This window comes from Pholcus phalangioides, unplaced genomic scaffold (genome assembly GCF_987345545.1).
Source record: "Pholcus phalangioides strain wild (caught in Gottingen) unplaced genomic scaffold, Ppha-v1.0 ptg000009l_1, whole genome shotgun sequence".
Lineage (NCBI taxonomy): Eukaryota > Metazoa > Arthropoda > Arachnida > Araneae > Pholcidae > Pholcus > Pholcus phalangioides.
In genome coordinates this window covers 32176542-32194359 of record NW_028301602.1, presented here as the reverse complement: position 1 = coordinate 32194359, position 17818 = coordinate 32176542, and the positions used below count along the sequence as shown (strand labels likewise).

Here is a 17818-nt window from a genome sequence, read left to right as displayed (position 1 = left end):
TTTCTTGTTTTTTTTCTCTCCCCCTCTTTCTTTCTCTCGTTTGGTTTTTTGTCCTTTTCTACCTTGGTTGTTTGGTTTCATTTTTTGTTACCACACACTCATCCAGGGACTCCATGTCATCATATCATTTTAAAGCGGCTTAGCATCGTCCCCTAAGCCTGAAGACTTCTTCTCCATCTCATATAACATTTCCATCTGCGTTTGTTTCGTCTGGTTTGTGTTTTTTTTTTTTTTTTTCTTTTTTTCATACCCTTCTGAAGAAGAAGGAAGAATGGAAATTGCTGAAATTTCTATGTGTTCTGTGATTGTTGAAAGCTCTTTCGTTAGTACATTTTTATAACATATTCTATGCTCTTGTGGAAGTTTCTTTCTCTAACAGGGGATGGCCCGAAGGCATAAAGCCCTGTATAATTGAAGAAGAAGAAGAAAAGAAGTGTGTTTGCGTCTTCACCCTTTTTTTCTCCTGTTGTCGAGACACGAGTTTACGTGAAGTTTAAATATCTGTTTGAGTTCAATGTACGTTGATTATGTATTTTAATTCATTCTTTTATTATTTGTATTACATTGTTTATCTTTTTGAGTATACTATTTCAGTTATTAATCTTTATTGATTGCATATGTGACATGCGTAAGCAGGTGTGGTTTCGAAATTGATATGCGTTGTAAATTTTTCGTGTATTTGATATGTATTTTGATAATGCATTAGTGCTGTTGTTGGGGTAGGCGCATGGCTAGTTAGTATATATTATTCTTTTGCGTAGACTATATATATCGTTGGGTTTCAAAGTGCATGAAGCTTAAATTAAAAATATGAATTTTTACATAATGAGAAAACTGAATTCACTAAGATAACTCTCACAACTGGAAATGGTGTTGATTATGGCACTATTCAAAGGACCGCTTTGGCAGCCTCACAGGCCCCTGTGTAAAGCGTTTTTTTTTTCCCCCCGGGGCAATATTGTAGGAAACTACCTCATTGAGACGTGGAAGGGCATGTTACAAGATGGCCCTATCAGTTCTTGACATATCCATGTTGGCAATTCACAATGGCATATAAAATAATTATTATAATAACAATGTAATGTTAAATTTTGTATTTGACACCTACAATTTTCTGTGATTACTAAATCAGAGTCTAAAGCTAGGTTTTTTCCCCCCAAGAGCAAATTTAGTGTGTGCAGCGTTTAAAATGGCTAAGATTCTTAAAATAAATTTCGCAATTCTTTCAAAGTAGAACATAGAAACATTCTGGAGCCAGTAAAGGAAGTATTGGCTACAGGATTCACACCAACTTATTACAAATGGAAATTTGTGTTTCTATTACGGCAGCCCAATGCTAACTAATTATCTTGGTGTCATCGGTGCTCAAAACCATATGCTAGCGTCACATTTTGGGCAAGAACCTATAATTTCTTTTACAGGTCACACAGAATTTGGTCTAAAAGTGAAGTGTTTTCGTCTCATTGAAGAATGATTGTCCATAAAAAAATGATGAACATGAGACCTAGAACAATGGTGGTAATAAGAAATCAAAATGGCAATAAAATGCGGGTAGCAGGGTTTGAGCTGGATAAAAAAATTCCTTTCGCAAAAAAGCGAAAATGGGAGGAAAAGCTTTAGTTAAATGCTACGATGTTAAGGGGCCATTCAAGTATTATGTCAGCAGATTTTTAGATATTTTTGATCCCCTCCCCCTTGCCAGCAAAATTTAGTCAGCAGCTTATGACATATTCTATTTTCAAAAAGGGTGGTTGAAACCTTCAACCCCCCCCCCCCCCATTACTACTTGAATGACCCCTAATATAATGATTGATAGTTGGATGTGTACTCATTGCATACCTCCTGTATGTATTTTTGCAAAAGTGGCTACTACTTTTTTCGCATTCTACGACTTTTTCGTATTTTGCAAAAAATGAGACCGTAGCTTAAACCCTGGCAGGTAGCATGCTCGCTTGGAAAACATCGTCACCAATAAAAGTTTCGAAAGAGCTCAAATGCACGTTTATCAGTGGGCAAAAAGAATAATCAAATTTGGGGCAATCCTACTTATGAAATGTTAATACAATGAAGAATCTTTAAATGCTGGTTGGAAACCTGCCTTTTAAGTTTCGTAACCAATTAGTTATCACTCTGAACACAGTACCGAAAAATGGGTTAGGAAAATCCAGGTTAAGAATGACCACAAAATTTCCTGATTTCACGACAGTTTCTTTTAACATAGGAAAATTATATACAGTGAAACCTTGCTAAGATGGAAACTGTAGGAGACAGAAACCAGTCGTAAATGGAATCAAAATATAGTCTGTTCAATAAATAGTGATTTGATTTGCACCATTATAAAACAAATATATTATTTTAAACTCGATGTTCTGTTTCATACAGGTTTTATTGTATAATTTCGCCAATGTACGAGTCGTCTAGTGACAATCAATTAATGTAAATGAAATTCGAGATGGTGAAATGAAATTCGAGTTAAAAATATAGATATCATAGTTACAGCAATAAAATTTTAGAAAAATTCAGAAGACAACATTCACTTTTATGTACTGGAAAGTGATTGGCGCATTTAAAAAACCATAAATGACATCATAATGGTCCCTGTAGCATGATAAACGCTGGTGCTAGGCGCAGACTAAGAAACGTGTGAAAACAACTGATGCATATCACATTTCTGCAGCCAGAAGTTTCACCTCAGGGTTAGCACACCAACCCCTTTTGATTTTTATCTGCGTCCTGCACCTGCATTTATAGTGCTGCAGGTACCATTGTATTACCATTCATGGTTTTTTACCATGCTGATCATTTAGCAGTGCATAAAAGTGAGTCTTGACATTTAAATTTTTTTTTAAAATTTTATTTCAGTTACCGTAACCATGAGTTTTTGTTCTCTTCATTCTGGAGTGTATATTTTTAAAACACCTAGATTTGAAATTTCATTTGCATTAGTTGATTTTTGCGGCCGCTTGTGACTTGTATATTGGGACAGCTATAGTATAATTCGCTGCCAATAAAAAGTCACCAAGGCTGTAGATGCCAAAAAAAGTTGACAGCAAAGGAAACAACAGAAACCAAGCATAATAATTGTTAATGAAAAATACCACTTTCTGGACTAAGGCCTAGGATTACATTATAAAAGTTTTGTAAAAGCTCTTTGATAAACTTGAAAAATTTGACCAATAAGATCACCGGTTGTATTTGCTTGAATGCAACTGATGCGCTTATTGGTTGAATTTTTCAAGTTTCATAAAAGATCGTTTATAAAACTTTTATAGTGTTATCGTGGCCTAATCATCAAAACATGATGTATCGAGATTAAAAATGGAACATTTTAAACTAAATAAACTGACTCAAAGAAATTCATCAGAACAGTCCCTCCTGTTGTATAGTTAAATTTCTTAAAAAAATAACCCAGAATCTATTTAAAATAAGCTGATCAGGGCATAAGTCTCTAATAATAAAAATGTATAACCTGGACACAACTTCAGAGATGATAATATCCAATAAATAATCCAATGGAACAGCTTCGGTATAGGGGAAAGGTTGGCGATTTTCGGCGCCAAATATGTCCAACAACTCTATCAGAAGTCGCCAAGGCCGTTAGACACATTACGAGCGCCGAAAAAAAAAATCGCCAGCATAGAAAACAATATGAAAAATATCATGAAACACAAGAGAAATGGAAACGTAAATAACAGCTGAATTGAGCGAGCATAAAAATGCTAAAACCAACAAGCATAATTATAATAAAAAAATAATTATAAATTAAAACCCGGACTCTCTTTCCGGGAATCCGGGTTCTTATAAATAAACAACGGTCCTGCATGTTGTATAAATAAATATATTCTATGTATTATAAATTAAAACCCGGACTCTCTTTTCTGGAATCCGGGTTCTTATAAATAAACAACGGTAAAATAAATAAATAAAATAATGATGCAGGGGCATCCTGCATGTGGAAAAGAATAAATATTGGAAAATATTAAAGGTACAACCTGAGGGAAAATATATCCAAAATAATTCCAATTAATCCGACGCACACACTACATCGTATATACGGAAGGAAGAGAAAATATGAACTATCCCAACGGTTTTTCAAAACGCTGCGGCTGTAAGGTGAAGTCATTTGGAAGAAAAAAACAGAGCATAGAATGGAAAAAAGAGAAAACCAGTTTGAAAATGGCAGTAAAACCCGTTTGAAAGACATGCTAGGAACACGGAAAAACAACCACCAGCGCCACTGCCTCGCAGAATTCTTCGAATATTCTGGAACAACGACAACCCAGCAGAACAACAACAAACCAGAGCGTGCCAACGATAGCAACTTATCGCTGGAAAAAAGTTGCCAACTAAAAAGTCTCCAAGATTGGCGGCAAATCATATTATAGCTGTTCTGTAATATTTGCTGATTATTTGTATTTTATAACCGCCCTGTAACTACTGTAGCATGATGCTAGAACAGGGGTTGACAAAACCAGGGTTGCCAGGTTTTTGATGGTTTAAACTGTCAACGTCAAAAACCTCAAATATTGCTTTGCAATATAAAAAATTTCTATTGAAAATACACACATCAATTGCATGTAATCAGGTTATGGACGTCAAAAACTGGTTTTAAACAGGACACGCGGATAAACTGTCTGAAACTTCCAAATTTCAAAATGTTCTGTGGAAACCTTTTGGTTTTTTTCCACGATACTAACATATTAAAAAAAAAATGCTAGCAGAAAATAAAACTAAATCAAAAATATTTCAAAAAGGTGTCATTTGGTTTTTTTTCTAAGTTGATTGTTTCACCAAATTGATGGTTCTAAGCTGGAAATCTGATAGTAAATTAATATCACTCGTATAACTGTTTAAATAAACACTGTTTTCAACTTCTAGTTTGTTATAAATGTTATTTCTACTTCACATTTTATTTTTCTTGTATGATTATGAAGCAGGTACTTGTATTTAGGACAGTGCTTGTCCAAAACCTTGCTGAATCTGTCCAAACACTTTTCTTCAAAAAATACAGTACCAAATATATATAGTCAATTATAACCATTTCATTATTGTATACTCTTTCATTATTGTAACATAAATATTATTTTTTATTAGCAATATAATGAGAATAAATATCAACTAATATTCCCCCCAAAACACAGCAGTTCCCCCAAACACAGGTTTATTATATTGTCTAATCTGGCTAATTTCATTTGTAATTTTACAGCATGTCGAGATTTCGTGGAACCACTCCTCTGGACTGTAAAGTTTATGTGGGAGAGTTAGGCAACAATGGAACTAGGCACGAGTTGGAAGATGTCTTTGGCTGTTATGGACCTCTTCGTAATGTTTGGGTAGCTCGTAACCCTCCTGGATTTGCCTTCGTGGAATTTGAGGATCCCAGAGATGCTAGAGATGCAGTTAGATCTATGGATGGAAAGTGAGTTTGTTCATTTATATGGAATAATCTTGTAAATGTATTTTCATTAAGTTTTCTTGCTCATCAGTTTTCCTTTTCTATTTCTGTGCTTGAGAAAACATCACAATCTATGAGAAAAAAAATCTGCCAAGCATAAATGGTTCAGTAGTCCAGTGATGTGGTGCACTCCCTTAAATTATGTAACTCCTGTACCTGTTGACTCCTGACGTTATATGTGTAGCAGAATGCATTGGATAGGATTACATTTTTCCGATATCGAATTATTTCCACTTGAAAAATCGAACTTAAGTGGGTTTTTGTAGCATTGCATAATTAGTTTCAGCACAACAAACATAGTTGCATTAGTCAAAAAAATAGAAACAAAACAAAAAAGCATAGTGAGAAACCTTGGATAAACCTTTTAGGGTTAAAAATTTTATTAGGCCATTCGTTATAAATGATTGTTTTGCTTGGTTTTTTAATGTTTTCTCTTTAAATTTCTCAATTATACTCAAAATTCTATAGATTCCTGTGTGGACGGCGAGTAAGAGTTGAACTATCTAGTGGAAAGTCTAGATCAAGTGGTGGCGGAGGAGGCGGTGGTGGTGGAGGACCACGACGAAATAATTCGGATGAACGATGTTATGAATGTGGGGAACGAGGTCACTTTGCTCGAGATTGCAAGGATCGTGGAAGTGGCGGCGGTGGACGCCGTGGTCGTTCAAGGTAAAATAAGTTTGACATTTATTACTTTGTACGAGAAATTCACTTAATCAATATAGTACCATCAATTGGTTTTTGGTATTTAAATATACTGAGCAGATGAAGTTAGGTTCTTTTTCACCATTTTGAATATCTGGCCATGTACTACTCACACTTTTACATAATTAGATATACCAAAATTTGTCTGATGGGGTAAGGGCTTGTCAGTTATGTAGTTGTTTACAGTGAAACCACAGACAGTAGTGACATCACCTCTCCTGGGTTTGAAAATTAATATTTTACCTATTTTTCTTGAAATTTTTGTTATGGAATTTGAAAAAGAAGTGATTAATCTTCATACAGATAAAGGACATTTTGAAACCCCTGCTGTGACAGAAGCGCATCCCCTGATGGATATTATATTGTGTACAATGTGAGAGAATGGTGTGCTGTATGCCAAAATAAGTTAGCCAAATGAAAAATAGGCATCCAAAGTGCTTACATCCTATCACAGGCATTAGGAATAAATCATGAATTGTTAGTAAATTTTTTTTGTACGGTGAATAAAACAGGCACGTGTTGTGATTTGGTGATATGAAGTAGAAAGGTGTTTAACCGTTTAAAGGCCGAACTATGAACGAAGTCACTTATTGTTTTCAAATTTGGAATTCCGGGTCCTTTTGCATTCCTATATATAGATCAATTTTGAAATTGGAAAAAAAAAGAAAAATTTTTTTCTTTGTTTTTCACGATGTTCCATAAATGGAACATTGCCACTTGGAGAGGTGAAAGCGGAAAGTGGTATCGCCTATATTCTCATGATTATTTATTTTTGGAGTACAGTTATCACACAAAATTTTCCATTTTCTATTACAAATTCAAGTTCGTAACACATAACTGGCTTTTTTAACATAAATATGAGTTCACAAAAAATTCGAAATTTTTTCTAATTTCAGTGAGGAAAGAAAATGTATATATTTGATGGACCCCGTTTGTAATATTGGTAGCATTTATACACATTTTTGGCAAACTGCACACTGTCCTTGTGTGACACGCAATATAATGACCATCAGATGACCTGACATTTTTTTTTCATTTGAAAACATGGAAATTGATGAATAATTAACACCTTCATTCGTAGAAGGTTCATTGTTACTTTTCTTCAGAATTCCAAATGTAAAATACGATCTGCTTCTCGCAACTCTGAATGAACTATCCAACATGCTATAATAGTCATGTGGCAAATCTTTTCCAATGGAATCCAGAACTGAAGTTTTGCTCGGATTCTTAAAAGAAGTTTTTTTTTATCTCGTGCAATAATTTTTTTTGGATTGTTCACAACTGTTTTGAACATTTACTCACCCAAAATAAACAATCCATCCCAGAGCACATTCCTCTGTCATGTTACCCAGAATTAGCCCCTATATACATGTCATGATGGCAACCAATCTGAGGTTCGAGCGGGAAAATCGAAGTAACCACTACACATTCGATATCCCTAGAATCGCTCTTAAAAGGCCAATGTTCCATAAATGGAACGTGCATTTTTGAACGTGTGTAGCTCTTTAACGTTTAACAGTACAAAGAAACTAATTGCTTTACTTTGATATATTAAGTGGTAGAAACACAATAATTTTCAATTTACTCAAAATTGAAATTTTGGCAAATTTTAATCGAAATGGGAAAAAAATGCCCAGAAAATGTCAAATTGTAAAATCCTGTCAAAAATGTTTATCAGCCTGAAGTTTCCAAATTTATTTCAAAAAATACTTTGAACTCTCCTCTATATAATGATAAAAAACTGGAAATGTTTGAATCAATTTTTATCTGATATTTTTGTAAATAAAAATAGAAACTATGTTCCATTTATGGAACATTGGCCTTTAAATGGTTAATATAACAATATTCCATAAATAAACAATCACCAGAAGTGTAACTTACAGGTAGCATCAGTTTCCGCTTTCACCTCTCTCCAAGCGCCAATGCTCCATTTGTGGGAAATCATAGAAAAAAATTATTTCTTGAACTCAATTTTATCTCTAAATCATCATGTAAAAGGACAGGATGTCTAATTTTGGAATGAAAAGTGACACTTTTGATAGTTCTGGGTTTTAACGGCTAGTGCACTGTACTGCATCAGTGATGCCATTCATTTTAAGTAGATTGTCAAACTAAAAACTACCTTAGTCTTTTTTAGTCTATTGATGGTTTTAGCCGTCATACAAAAGCCTCAGTGTACAAATCCAATCTAGGCTTAAGAGATCACTTAGGTATGAAAAATGGATATAAAACATCACTTATGTGTAATTGCATGCTGTAGAGACCAGAAAACTTTGAATATTGAAATTAATATTCAAAATATAATGAAGTTGATTCTGCATTTGATCTTTTTTGTGACTTTCTATGTTCAAGAAATGAATAAGCTTCACATTATTGATTATACATGTAGAAACTTTTTTTCATGCACTGTGCATGGTTGAGTTCACATATTATCCTGGTCACCCTTTATCTTTCAAAATATTTTTTTAATTTGCCAATCATTTTTTAATTTGCCAATCTTCCCCCCCCATACAGTTGCACATGTCTGTGCAAATAGTTGTCAAATTTTCTCTATTAATGACCATTCGTTTAAATGATGGTTGATTTGATATATATCCATGATGGTAGTAAGGTGGGGATAAGTTATGCCTTCATTTTATTTCAGAATGCTATCCCTCTATTAATTGTTTTTATTTTTCTCACATACAATAGGAGAGGGGGTGTATTGCAAATGATAGTACTAGCTACTTTCAAAATTTGGAATGTAAATGTGTATTTTAGTTATATTTTTTGTTGGGGAGAAAAATTTATATTTGCTCAAATTAAACAGAAATAGACTTGCATGTGTGTCAAGTGAAGTCACTATTAAAAAAACATTCTTTCACAGAGCGTGAAGGATTAACATACGAGTTGTTAATTTCTTATGCATACTTTTCTGGGAAAGTTCTGTATTTTATATGCTGTAGTAACTTCGCTGGTATTATTCAAATTTTTTCTTGGGGTAAAGTGATCAATTTCTAAAACAAAGTAGATGGGATAATTAGATTACAGGTTTTTTTTTTGTGATCCATTCATTGTTTTATTTTCTTTTAATTCTTATAATGCACTTAAAAATGTTTTCTTAGTGAAGGTTAGACATATTTTTAAATTCCTTACAGGTAGGTTGTGGTGTTGGGTTGGACATTGTATTTGATTTTTAATCAAATTTTTGTTGCTTTGCCGTCATTTGTGGCATTATTCATGTAACAAACTAATTTATGTAACTTTTATAGGCTAAACAGCCTCACATGTCTACTAAAACTCTACACTACTATCATTCTGAGTGACTTTGGTTGACTACTCTTACGAATATGATCAGCCATTGAATCAGCATTTCCTAGGGACCTACAAATCACCTCCACACTGCACTATGCCGTTTTCAGCAGATGTGGTTTTGTCGCAAGTATACCAAGTTCGGCAAAACTTCACACCGAGCGACATTGGTCAGCTTCTCTCACGAGTGTGATCGGCTTTGCACATCTGAATCAGCACTGTAGCAACACAACTAGTCTACTGTTCACACTTCACAATTGCCGTTCTCTGCAGGCAGACATGGGTTTTTTGCCGACTCGCACGATGGAGTTACCACTTCAGGCGTTACTTCAAAATCTTCAATAGTCTACCTTTACCTTAGCATCAACTCTACACTTCTCGTCTCTATCCTTCAATAAAAATGATCACTATCCTCTTGCACCTTTAAGTTCCAAATTAAATCGCAGAGAAGGTTTGTGCATGGTTTTCCTTTGTTTTAAAAGTTTTTACTCATTGACGAGTTATGAGATTGTTTTTTGGTTTTTTTTAATATCTGAAGCGAACAAATTAGAAATGTTTTAAAAATCCTGTATAGAAATAGAATAGCTAGATTTTTTTACAGCTAAAATGGTGAAATGTTTTCACTGCATCATTAGAAAAAATAAGTAATTAAAAAATTCACTAATTAAATCTGTAGGTAGCTTAGCATTCATATACTTGATGGTATTTTTATTAAAATGAGTAATGATTTTTTTTTATAAAAGAAAACTTTGAATGCTTGGGAAGATGGGAGGTTAACCTAATGCAATATTTCTTTTCCAGTTTATAAACATAATTTCAGAAGTTGAAGCATAGGGTTGTTAAATTTTCCGAGTGAAATTGCTCTTAAGGGGGCTGCTGTCAAACTTTGGGAATTGAGCAATGGTGTCATGAGATGAGTGGAATTCTAATCTCATTAATCTCGTTCCTGTGGGTGCAGTAAATGTAAAAATTTGGTATTTCCTAGGTTAGAGGATAAACTAAATGCTATTTCACTTGCATGTTTTCATAAATATTGAAGTTTTACATACTTCTAAGCATTAATTATCAAAATGTAAAAGAATGATCTGTTTCATAACCATTCTGTCAGGTATAATTATGTTGATGCCTGCATGTGCGACAATTGTGAAGATTGACCTGTTAGTCTTTTGTCTTTTAATCCACACATAGTAATTAAGATTCCATGAATTTTCTCCAAAAATCCTGTGACATTCTCATGCATAATTAATTAACAAGGAAATCGCCCAGAGAGATCTGTATTAAATTTTTCGCGTAGCAATGTTTATATAGTAAACTTTTACGCTCGTATTATTCAGATTGTGGCAAGTGAATTCTAGGGTAACACATGAAACAAATATTACTCGATTAAAATCTGGTCAGTTCCTGCTACTGATTGCCATTCTGCCAAATCTTGGGAATGTTTCATTTGACGAGTTGACAAAAAATAGATTGTCAAATAACTGCCCATTGGCTTTTATTACAAAAAGTGTCAATTTGGCTAACTTTTTATCCCATTTGGTGACTTTTTGCTGAGATGAACAATTTTTAAAATCAGAACGCTAGCAAGAACCCTGAGGCAAGCTCATGTTACAATTTTTTGCAAAATGTATTCCATAGATTTCCCCATTTCATCTAATTGATAGAACACTTATGAACATATGGTAACCTATGATTACATTTAATATCAATGATTGAAGGTTTAATTTTTACTGAGATGACATTACATTGCATCACAAAACAGGTGAGTGATGTACAATATTAGATGGACTGGTAAGAAACTTCAACATCCGTTATTTGAAATTTTCACATTTGCAGAAACTAGAACTTCATGTTTATTTTATAACAGCATGTGAAAGTCAAAATCTGTATCTTTTTTATGATTATTTAACTTGTCTACATATTCTAATAACTTTCATACAATCTTTCCATTAACACTTCAGTGATGTTGATTTTTTTCGCTATGAATTGTATGAAAGTTGGTAGAACCAGAGCGATTTGGTCTGCACTGACCCATAAACCCTGAAGTATTTTTTTTCCTTCTTTCTGTCTCTTTTCCACCCTTTTAAAACAATATAGGTCGAGATCTCGCTCCCGCTCCCCGCAGCAAACCAGGAGTGGGTCTCATTCCGCTAGTCCCGAGAAGGGCACACGTAATTCAAGAAGTCGCTCTGGTTCTCGAAATTGATCCGTAAGTACTAGTCATGTTTAGTAAGAAATGAGGTTTCTGACATCAAGATGAAAAAAAAACACCTTTTTTCTATTTCTTGGTTGGTCTACGCTCATTTGTATTTTTTTTCTGTTAATTTTTTTTTGCTATTGAAAATATTGTGCTATAGATACATATGTAAAATAAGGGGCAGAATAAAAATCACTGATTAATTGAACAGGGAGAGTATACTTATTAAATGCTGTTCACTTTTGCCTTGTTAAGTCAACAGAAAATTTTAGTAAGAAAATGATGTCAGTGTTTATAGAATAAAAGTTGATTTTTTTTTTTCAAAAGAAAATTCAAGAGTTATTCTGAAAATGATTATAATAATGAACATATGACATGAATAAATAAATTGGTTAGGTTCTTGTGGTAGGACACTTAGACTTTATGTATACAGTAGAACCTTGATTAACTGAGGTATATGGCTAGATCAAGTCCTGTTGGTCATACATACCTTTCACTGTGGCGGTTTTCATGATGGTTGACCTATCAAACTGGTTATTTGAGATTTTTTTTTGTATGTATATTTACCTTTGTGTGTCAAAGTTCAGTTAGTTTTTTGTCAATGAATTTTTCTGTGGTTGTCACTTATTTTTCACATTTCCGGAAACCGTTTTCATTTATAGAGAACTTAGTTATCAAAATTGACTCTTGATACACTAATTCTCAAACTGCTGCCATGGGCAATAGTTGATGAGAGCTTAGTAAGCTGCTTAATCAGTTCAGGATGATTTGCAATACCATGGAGTGAGAATTCCCCCCCCCCCCAAAAGAATACTTGTATTTCTGACTATTTACACTGTTCAAGGGTTAGTCAAGGTTCTACCTGTATACTCATTACTTGCTTTTGTGTGTCTCAACTATCCACTGATATTGACTGTGGTATTATAGAGAGAGCGTCCATAATTAACAGACCCTATTTTAAAGTAGCCTACAGGCAAAACCAGTCATCAGAAAAATGTGAAATTTTGTAGAGAACTTCATGAAGTGATGGGAATTTGTTTCTGGGGAAGAAATTAGTTACGCCCCTTTGAATATTTGTAGTAAGCATGTAAATTTGTGATGTCACGTAGCAGCTGTTATAAAACCTAGAAACATTTCCAGAGATCTTGTTTCTCAGTGTGTTTGCTGCTGACTATGACGCTAAGTTTACAAGATTGCACTTGGAGAAATTGTTCCTAAAAACAGCAATTCCGCAGTAACTGCTCTATGGAAATATCAGACTTGGAAGAGAATTCAAAAAGGTCCAATGAATGCTAAAAACCTAGTACGATACCAAAATTTGAAACCCCAGGATTGTTAGCTGTTCATCCTTTAAGAGGAGGAAAACCTGTTTCTACAGACTCAGTACAAAAGGTATCGTTTCAGGTTGAAGGGCGTAGTGTCAGGCGTTGGATAGGTCATGTCAACTATCTGTAAGATTATGTGGAATATCTTCCGATATTCGCGCAAACTTTCACTTGTGCAGTGGTTGCTTCCACATGATTATGACGCTCGACTCCGGTTCTCACTGCAGTTTCTAGCTCGTGTCGAGGTCGATTCAGAATGTCTTTGGAATATTCTCTGGACAGACGAAGCACATTTTCACTTAGATGGTGCAGTCAATACACTCACAACTGCCAAATTTGGGAGCCAGAAAATCTGCACGCTATCTTAGAGGTGCTGTTGCATTCACCAAAAGTGACGGTAGGGTGTGGATTTATTATCATTTATTCTCTGTCCCTACTTCTACGAGGAGTTACATTCTACAGGTCCAGTGACATGTTCGATCACTGCGAAGCGATATGCATTGCTGTTACAGAATGAAATTGTTCAGACTCTGCAAGCACGTCAATGCCTTGCAGACACAATTTATGAAATACAGAGCTCTTCCGCACATTGCAGTGTTAAGAATGCTCTTAAAACACATTTTACATAAGAACGTGTCATCAGCCGGCACTTCCGTAATCTATGGCCTCCCTTGACTTTAATCCATGTGATTTTTGGCATTTGAAATGTCTGGTAAGTCGTGACAATCCAAGACATGCCTGACCCTGAAGGCAGCATTTAAGGCCGCATGCTGAACATTTCCCCGCACACACTGGCCAGTTGTGGAACACGCTACCTTGCGATTTCACATGGTATGTGAAAATGATGGCCATCATGTGGAACATGTTTTGTTGCAGTAACAATTGTAAAAGTAAATAGTCTATAAGGTTTTCGCGGCCATCATTTGATAAAAATTGTTTTTTCGGGTTCGAAGACCGTCGTCCGTTTGAGTTTGTTCTCAACGTTTCCCCAACACTAGTGGTTGGCATCATCAGGAGAATTGATAAACTGGATCAAAGTCAAGTTTTCCGGAGTCTCAGGTTGTATTTATGCACATAAGTGGCTTGAACTACACTATTGTTTTGCGATTGGTCAGTTGATTCTATGGCTGGCAGCGTATTGTAAACAGTTGTTATGCTGGTAGAACCTGATTGGCCGAGAGATGTGGAGTTATCTGATTGGCTGTTGTCATCATTCTGTTGCTGGACCTTGAAGGGGAAGGTTCTTGTTCTTCTGAGAGCTGGTGTCCAGGATCTGCTCAATTTCAAAGTTTCTTCTCTTCTATTATAGCTGTTTTTGTGCTTGTATATTTCAATAGCCTCTCTGTAGATTCGTGGGAAGAAGTGGTCAACATTAGCTATTACCTGTGTTTTGCTGAACTGTACACTGTGGTTGTCGTAAAGCGCACGCTGTTGACCACTTCTTCCCACGAATCTACAGAGAGGCTATTGAAATATACAAGCACAAAAACAGCTATAATAGAAGAGAAGAAACTTTGAAATTGAGCAGATCCTGGACACCAGCTCTCAGAAGAACAAGAACCTTCCCCTTCAAGGTCCAGCAACAGAATGATGACAACAGCCAATCAGATAACTCCACATCTCTCGGCCAATCAGGTTCTACCAGCGTAACAACTGTTTACAATACGCTGCCAGCCATAGAATCAACTGACCAATCGCAAAACAATAGTGTAGTTCAAGCCACTTATGTGCATAAATACAACCTGAGACTCCGGAAAACTTGACTTTGATCCAGTTTATCAATTCTCCTGATGATGCCAACCACTAGTGTTGGGGAAACGTTGAGAACAAACTCAAACGGACGACGGTCTTCGAACCCGAAAAAACAATTTTTATCAATTGTAAAAGTGTTTAACAATCGTTAAAATTGTGAACGTTTACCTAAATGTGTCATTTAATAAAATGCCCTCTGGTGGGTGACGTGCAACTTACCCCCCACCCTCCCTCCGAAACACATTCCCATCACTAGATGAAGTCATCCACAAAATTTCACAATTTTCAATTTTCTGATTACTGGTTTCACCGGTAGACTACTTTAAAATAGGGTCTTTTAATTATGGATGCCCTGTATGTAATGTTAAAAGTATTTAAAAAACGCTATGACCTAATGTGAGATCTATTTGTAATGTTTAGAAGAAGGTTCGTCAATCACAAAAAAAGTTTTGTTAACAATTATTCAAGTAATTAAACAGTTTTTAAGTAAATTATTTACAAGCACGCGTTGTTTCCTAGTAGTGAAATGTTTTTATAGATGTACCATAGCAATCAATTTTGCAAATTCACTTAAGATTATAACTGTATACTGTTGTCCCCTCACAGCTAAGATTTAACGAACCTACCAATCTTTAGTTTTATGAGAGACTTGAATGCATAACTTTTTTGGTTTTGATTTTAATTTCCACTTCCATTGTACAGAATGACTGGTGCAACAAAAATAATTAAACATCAGTGTGCATTAACTGTCAATAACCAAATAATTGGTTCATTAAACTCAATATGAATAGATGAAGTTTTTGATGGAAAATTTGAAATCATTTAAAAAAAAACCGACAATGCGAAATTTAAATGAATGCAATTCATTATGGATTTTAAAATGGAAGATCCTGCATTTCTAGAACTTCATTTAGACTGTCTTGTACAGAATTTTTTTACTGTATAGGGGGGGGGGGCAAAGATTTTGTAACTAATTTCCCACCTTTCACATCAGCTTGACAGTGATGTTTGCCCTTTTTTTGAAGATTGCACACCCATGGTGTCTGGATTAGGCATCAGGATTTTGTTCTGCTATTTGTCCTTTTCCTTGGTTTTTCCTCTTAATTATCATATTGGGTAAAAATGATTATTTCTTCACATAATATATAAATTTAAAACTGATCAAAAGCTGATTTTACAAATGACTTCAGATTACTGTAATAAAAGTCAATGCATTAAAAGCAAAGAATACTTTATGTGGAGGGGGATTTGAACACATCAATATATACTCTCTCGATTAAAATGCTAATAATTCTTGTCAGCAAGATAATTTCTGTTTTACACATTCTATGTATGGGTTTTGGTTAGATGTGCAGTAAAAATTGTTTCTTAATCGATTGCTTCCCTAACTCAGCAGTGATTGAGTTCAAAGAAATTATGCACACTATTGAAATTGATTTTCAAAGCATACATTTGACTGTTCAGATATTTACACTACTTTATTTCCCACAGGTCTCCACAGTCCAATGGAAGGTATTCAAGGTAATTGGTCTCACGAGAGCGAGATTTGTTCAGCTGTGCATTAACTGTCATTATATGTTGGCATCTCATCTACAGTAAAAGCAAACACTCAATTTCAGATTTATTTTGTGGCCTTTTCACAGCCTCACAATTCGTTATTTGTATCTTCGATTGTGTTGATTTAATTTTGTTTTTGCTTATGTGCTGTGAGAAATCCAGTCTTGTCAAGAATCTGTTTTGTTGTCATTTTGCAATGTCAATTTGTAGACCTTCCATTGTTCACTCAATAAAATGCCATTTTTAAAAACAATGACAAATGGTTATTTTGTTATAAAAATGTTTTGTAGGATTTAAAGAGTCAAGTCACATTCCACCAGGTGATTGCAAAATATTAAATTTCCTTCATTTTTAAATATGGGTTTTATTCCCAACTATATTAGAGCGGGGGTTCTTTACCTTTGGAGAAGACAGGCTCTGTCTTTTTGCTTGAAAGTGGAAGTCTCACTCAAGAAAATTGGTTTTGTGCAGTTTTGGCTGCAGGACGGTGTCTAGAAGTGACATAAGATGCTGGAAGGTTGCTACATCTAAAAAGCCAGATTGCAATTCGTTTGGTAGCTTCTGGAAAGTGGCGGAAGGTCTAGCAGGGGTTCTTAACCTTTTGTGGTCTACAGACCCTTTCCTTTTAGCCTCGTTCACATGTGCAATATTGCGGTAGCATTGGGAGTTCTAGCACCCGCTTGATTTTTTTTTTTTCCTTCCGTGAACTGTAATATAGAGCGCTAGACACCCAATTTTTTATTTGAGGGCCTCTTTCACCCTGCGGATCACTAATTATTTCCTTTATGAGGAAAGAAATGGGAGCAGTCGTGGGTGAAAATTCTTGAACCCCGTTGACAGCGCAGTGGTGGTCGGCTGAAGTTGCTTTTCTGTGGTTTTCCAACTTCGAGGCGCGAATGCGAGCCTGTCTTCCATTTGAAAAAGTCTCCACAGAGAGCAGGCAGACCTACAACATAATACTGTCGACTCGACGAAAATACGTTTGGGTTATGCATAACTTATGCATACACCCAGAACAATTCCGGCAGGTGCCAATTCGTTAGAAATTCCGTAAATGAATGCGTACGAGGTGGATGTACGGTTTAGTAGTAGTATAACGCACATTTTGTATTGCGCCACCCAGTAAATATAACAGAAGCTTTCACATTTTCCAGTAAAATTGAACCACTTCGGTGAGTCGCCATCTGGCAAGAGCACAAGTTTCCTTTATATACGAGGACGTCACCTTTCAGAAGGGTGTGAAGAAAATCGTGATTTTAAAAAAATGAAATCCGATTTTTTTTAGTTTAACTCACCACTTATATATTAATTAAAACAAATCTTGTTAATCATTAAGAAAACATATTTTCATATCGTCTAACTGCTTTTTTCTTCTAATCTCTCGAATTTAATTCAGCATTGATGAATAAACTACAAGCAAAAAATATAAACAAAAATCCGCATGCATAATAATTGAAAGGTTGAGCCCAAATTAATTTCATGGATTAACTTTTTTTTTGTAGGGAAAAGAGTTTTTATTCACACATGAGGGTCCCCCTA

General features: G+C 35.0%; 1 protein-coding gene across 4 annotated transcripts; it reads left to right on the top strand.

Annotated features, from left to right (window-relative positions):
• The first annotated feature begins 428 nt into the window (after positions 1-428).
• Positions 429-16532, top strand: LOC149082822 (serine/arginine-rich splicing factor x16-like). Of its 4 annotated transcripts, XR_016193196.1 has the most exons (6): positions 429-516; positions 5207-5419; positions 5924-6124; positions 9412-9902; positions 11546-11657; positions 16214-16532. XR_016193196.1 is itself a non-coding variant. In XM_089235990.1 (5 exons), the coding sequence occupies exons 2-4, from the start codon at positions 5208-5210 to the stop codon at positions 11652-11654; spliced, it is 522 nt and encodes a 173-aa protein (XP_089092116.1). In that variant the 5' UTR covers positions 429-516; position 5207; the 3' UTR covers positions 11655-11657; positions 16214-16532. The 4 variants fall into 4 exon arrangements, 2 of the variants coding, with proteins under 2 accessions (XP_089092116.1, XP_089092117.1); XR_016193197.1 differs by lacking the exon at positions 11546-11657; XM_089235990.1 differs by lacking the exon at positions 9412-9902.
• Positions 16533-17818: the final 1286 nt, after the last annotated feature.

What these genes read in the sequence shown, in the direction of transcription:
- LOC149082822 (XM_089235990.1), top strand. Translation starts at nt 5,208, where the DNA reads ATGTCGAGATTTCGTGGAACCACTCCTCTGGACTGTAAAGTTTATGTG. An exon ending in GTTAGATCTATGGATGGAAA is followed by an intron (nt 5,420 to 5,923) that starts GTGAGTTTGTTC and finishes AAAATTCTATAG; the next exon opens with ATTCCTGTGTGGACGGCGAG. An exon ending in GGACGCCGTGGTCGTTCAAG is followed by an intron (nt 6,125 to 11,545) that starts GTAAAATAAGTT and finishes AAAACAATATAG; the next exon opens with GTCGAGATCTCGCTCCCGCT.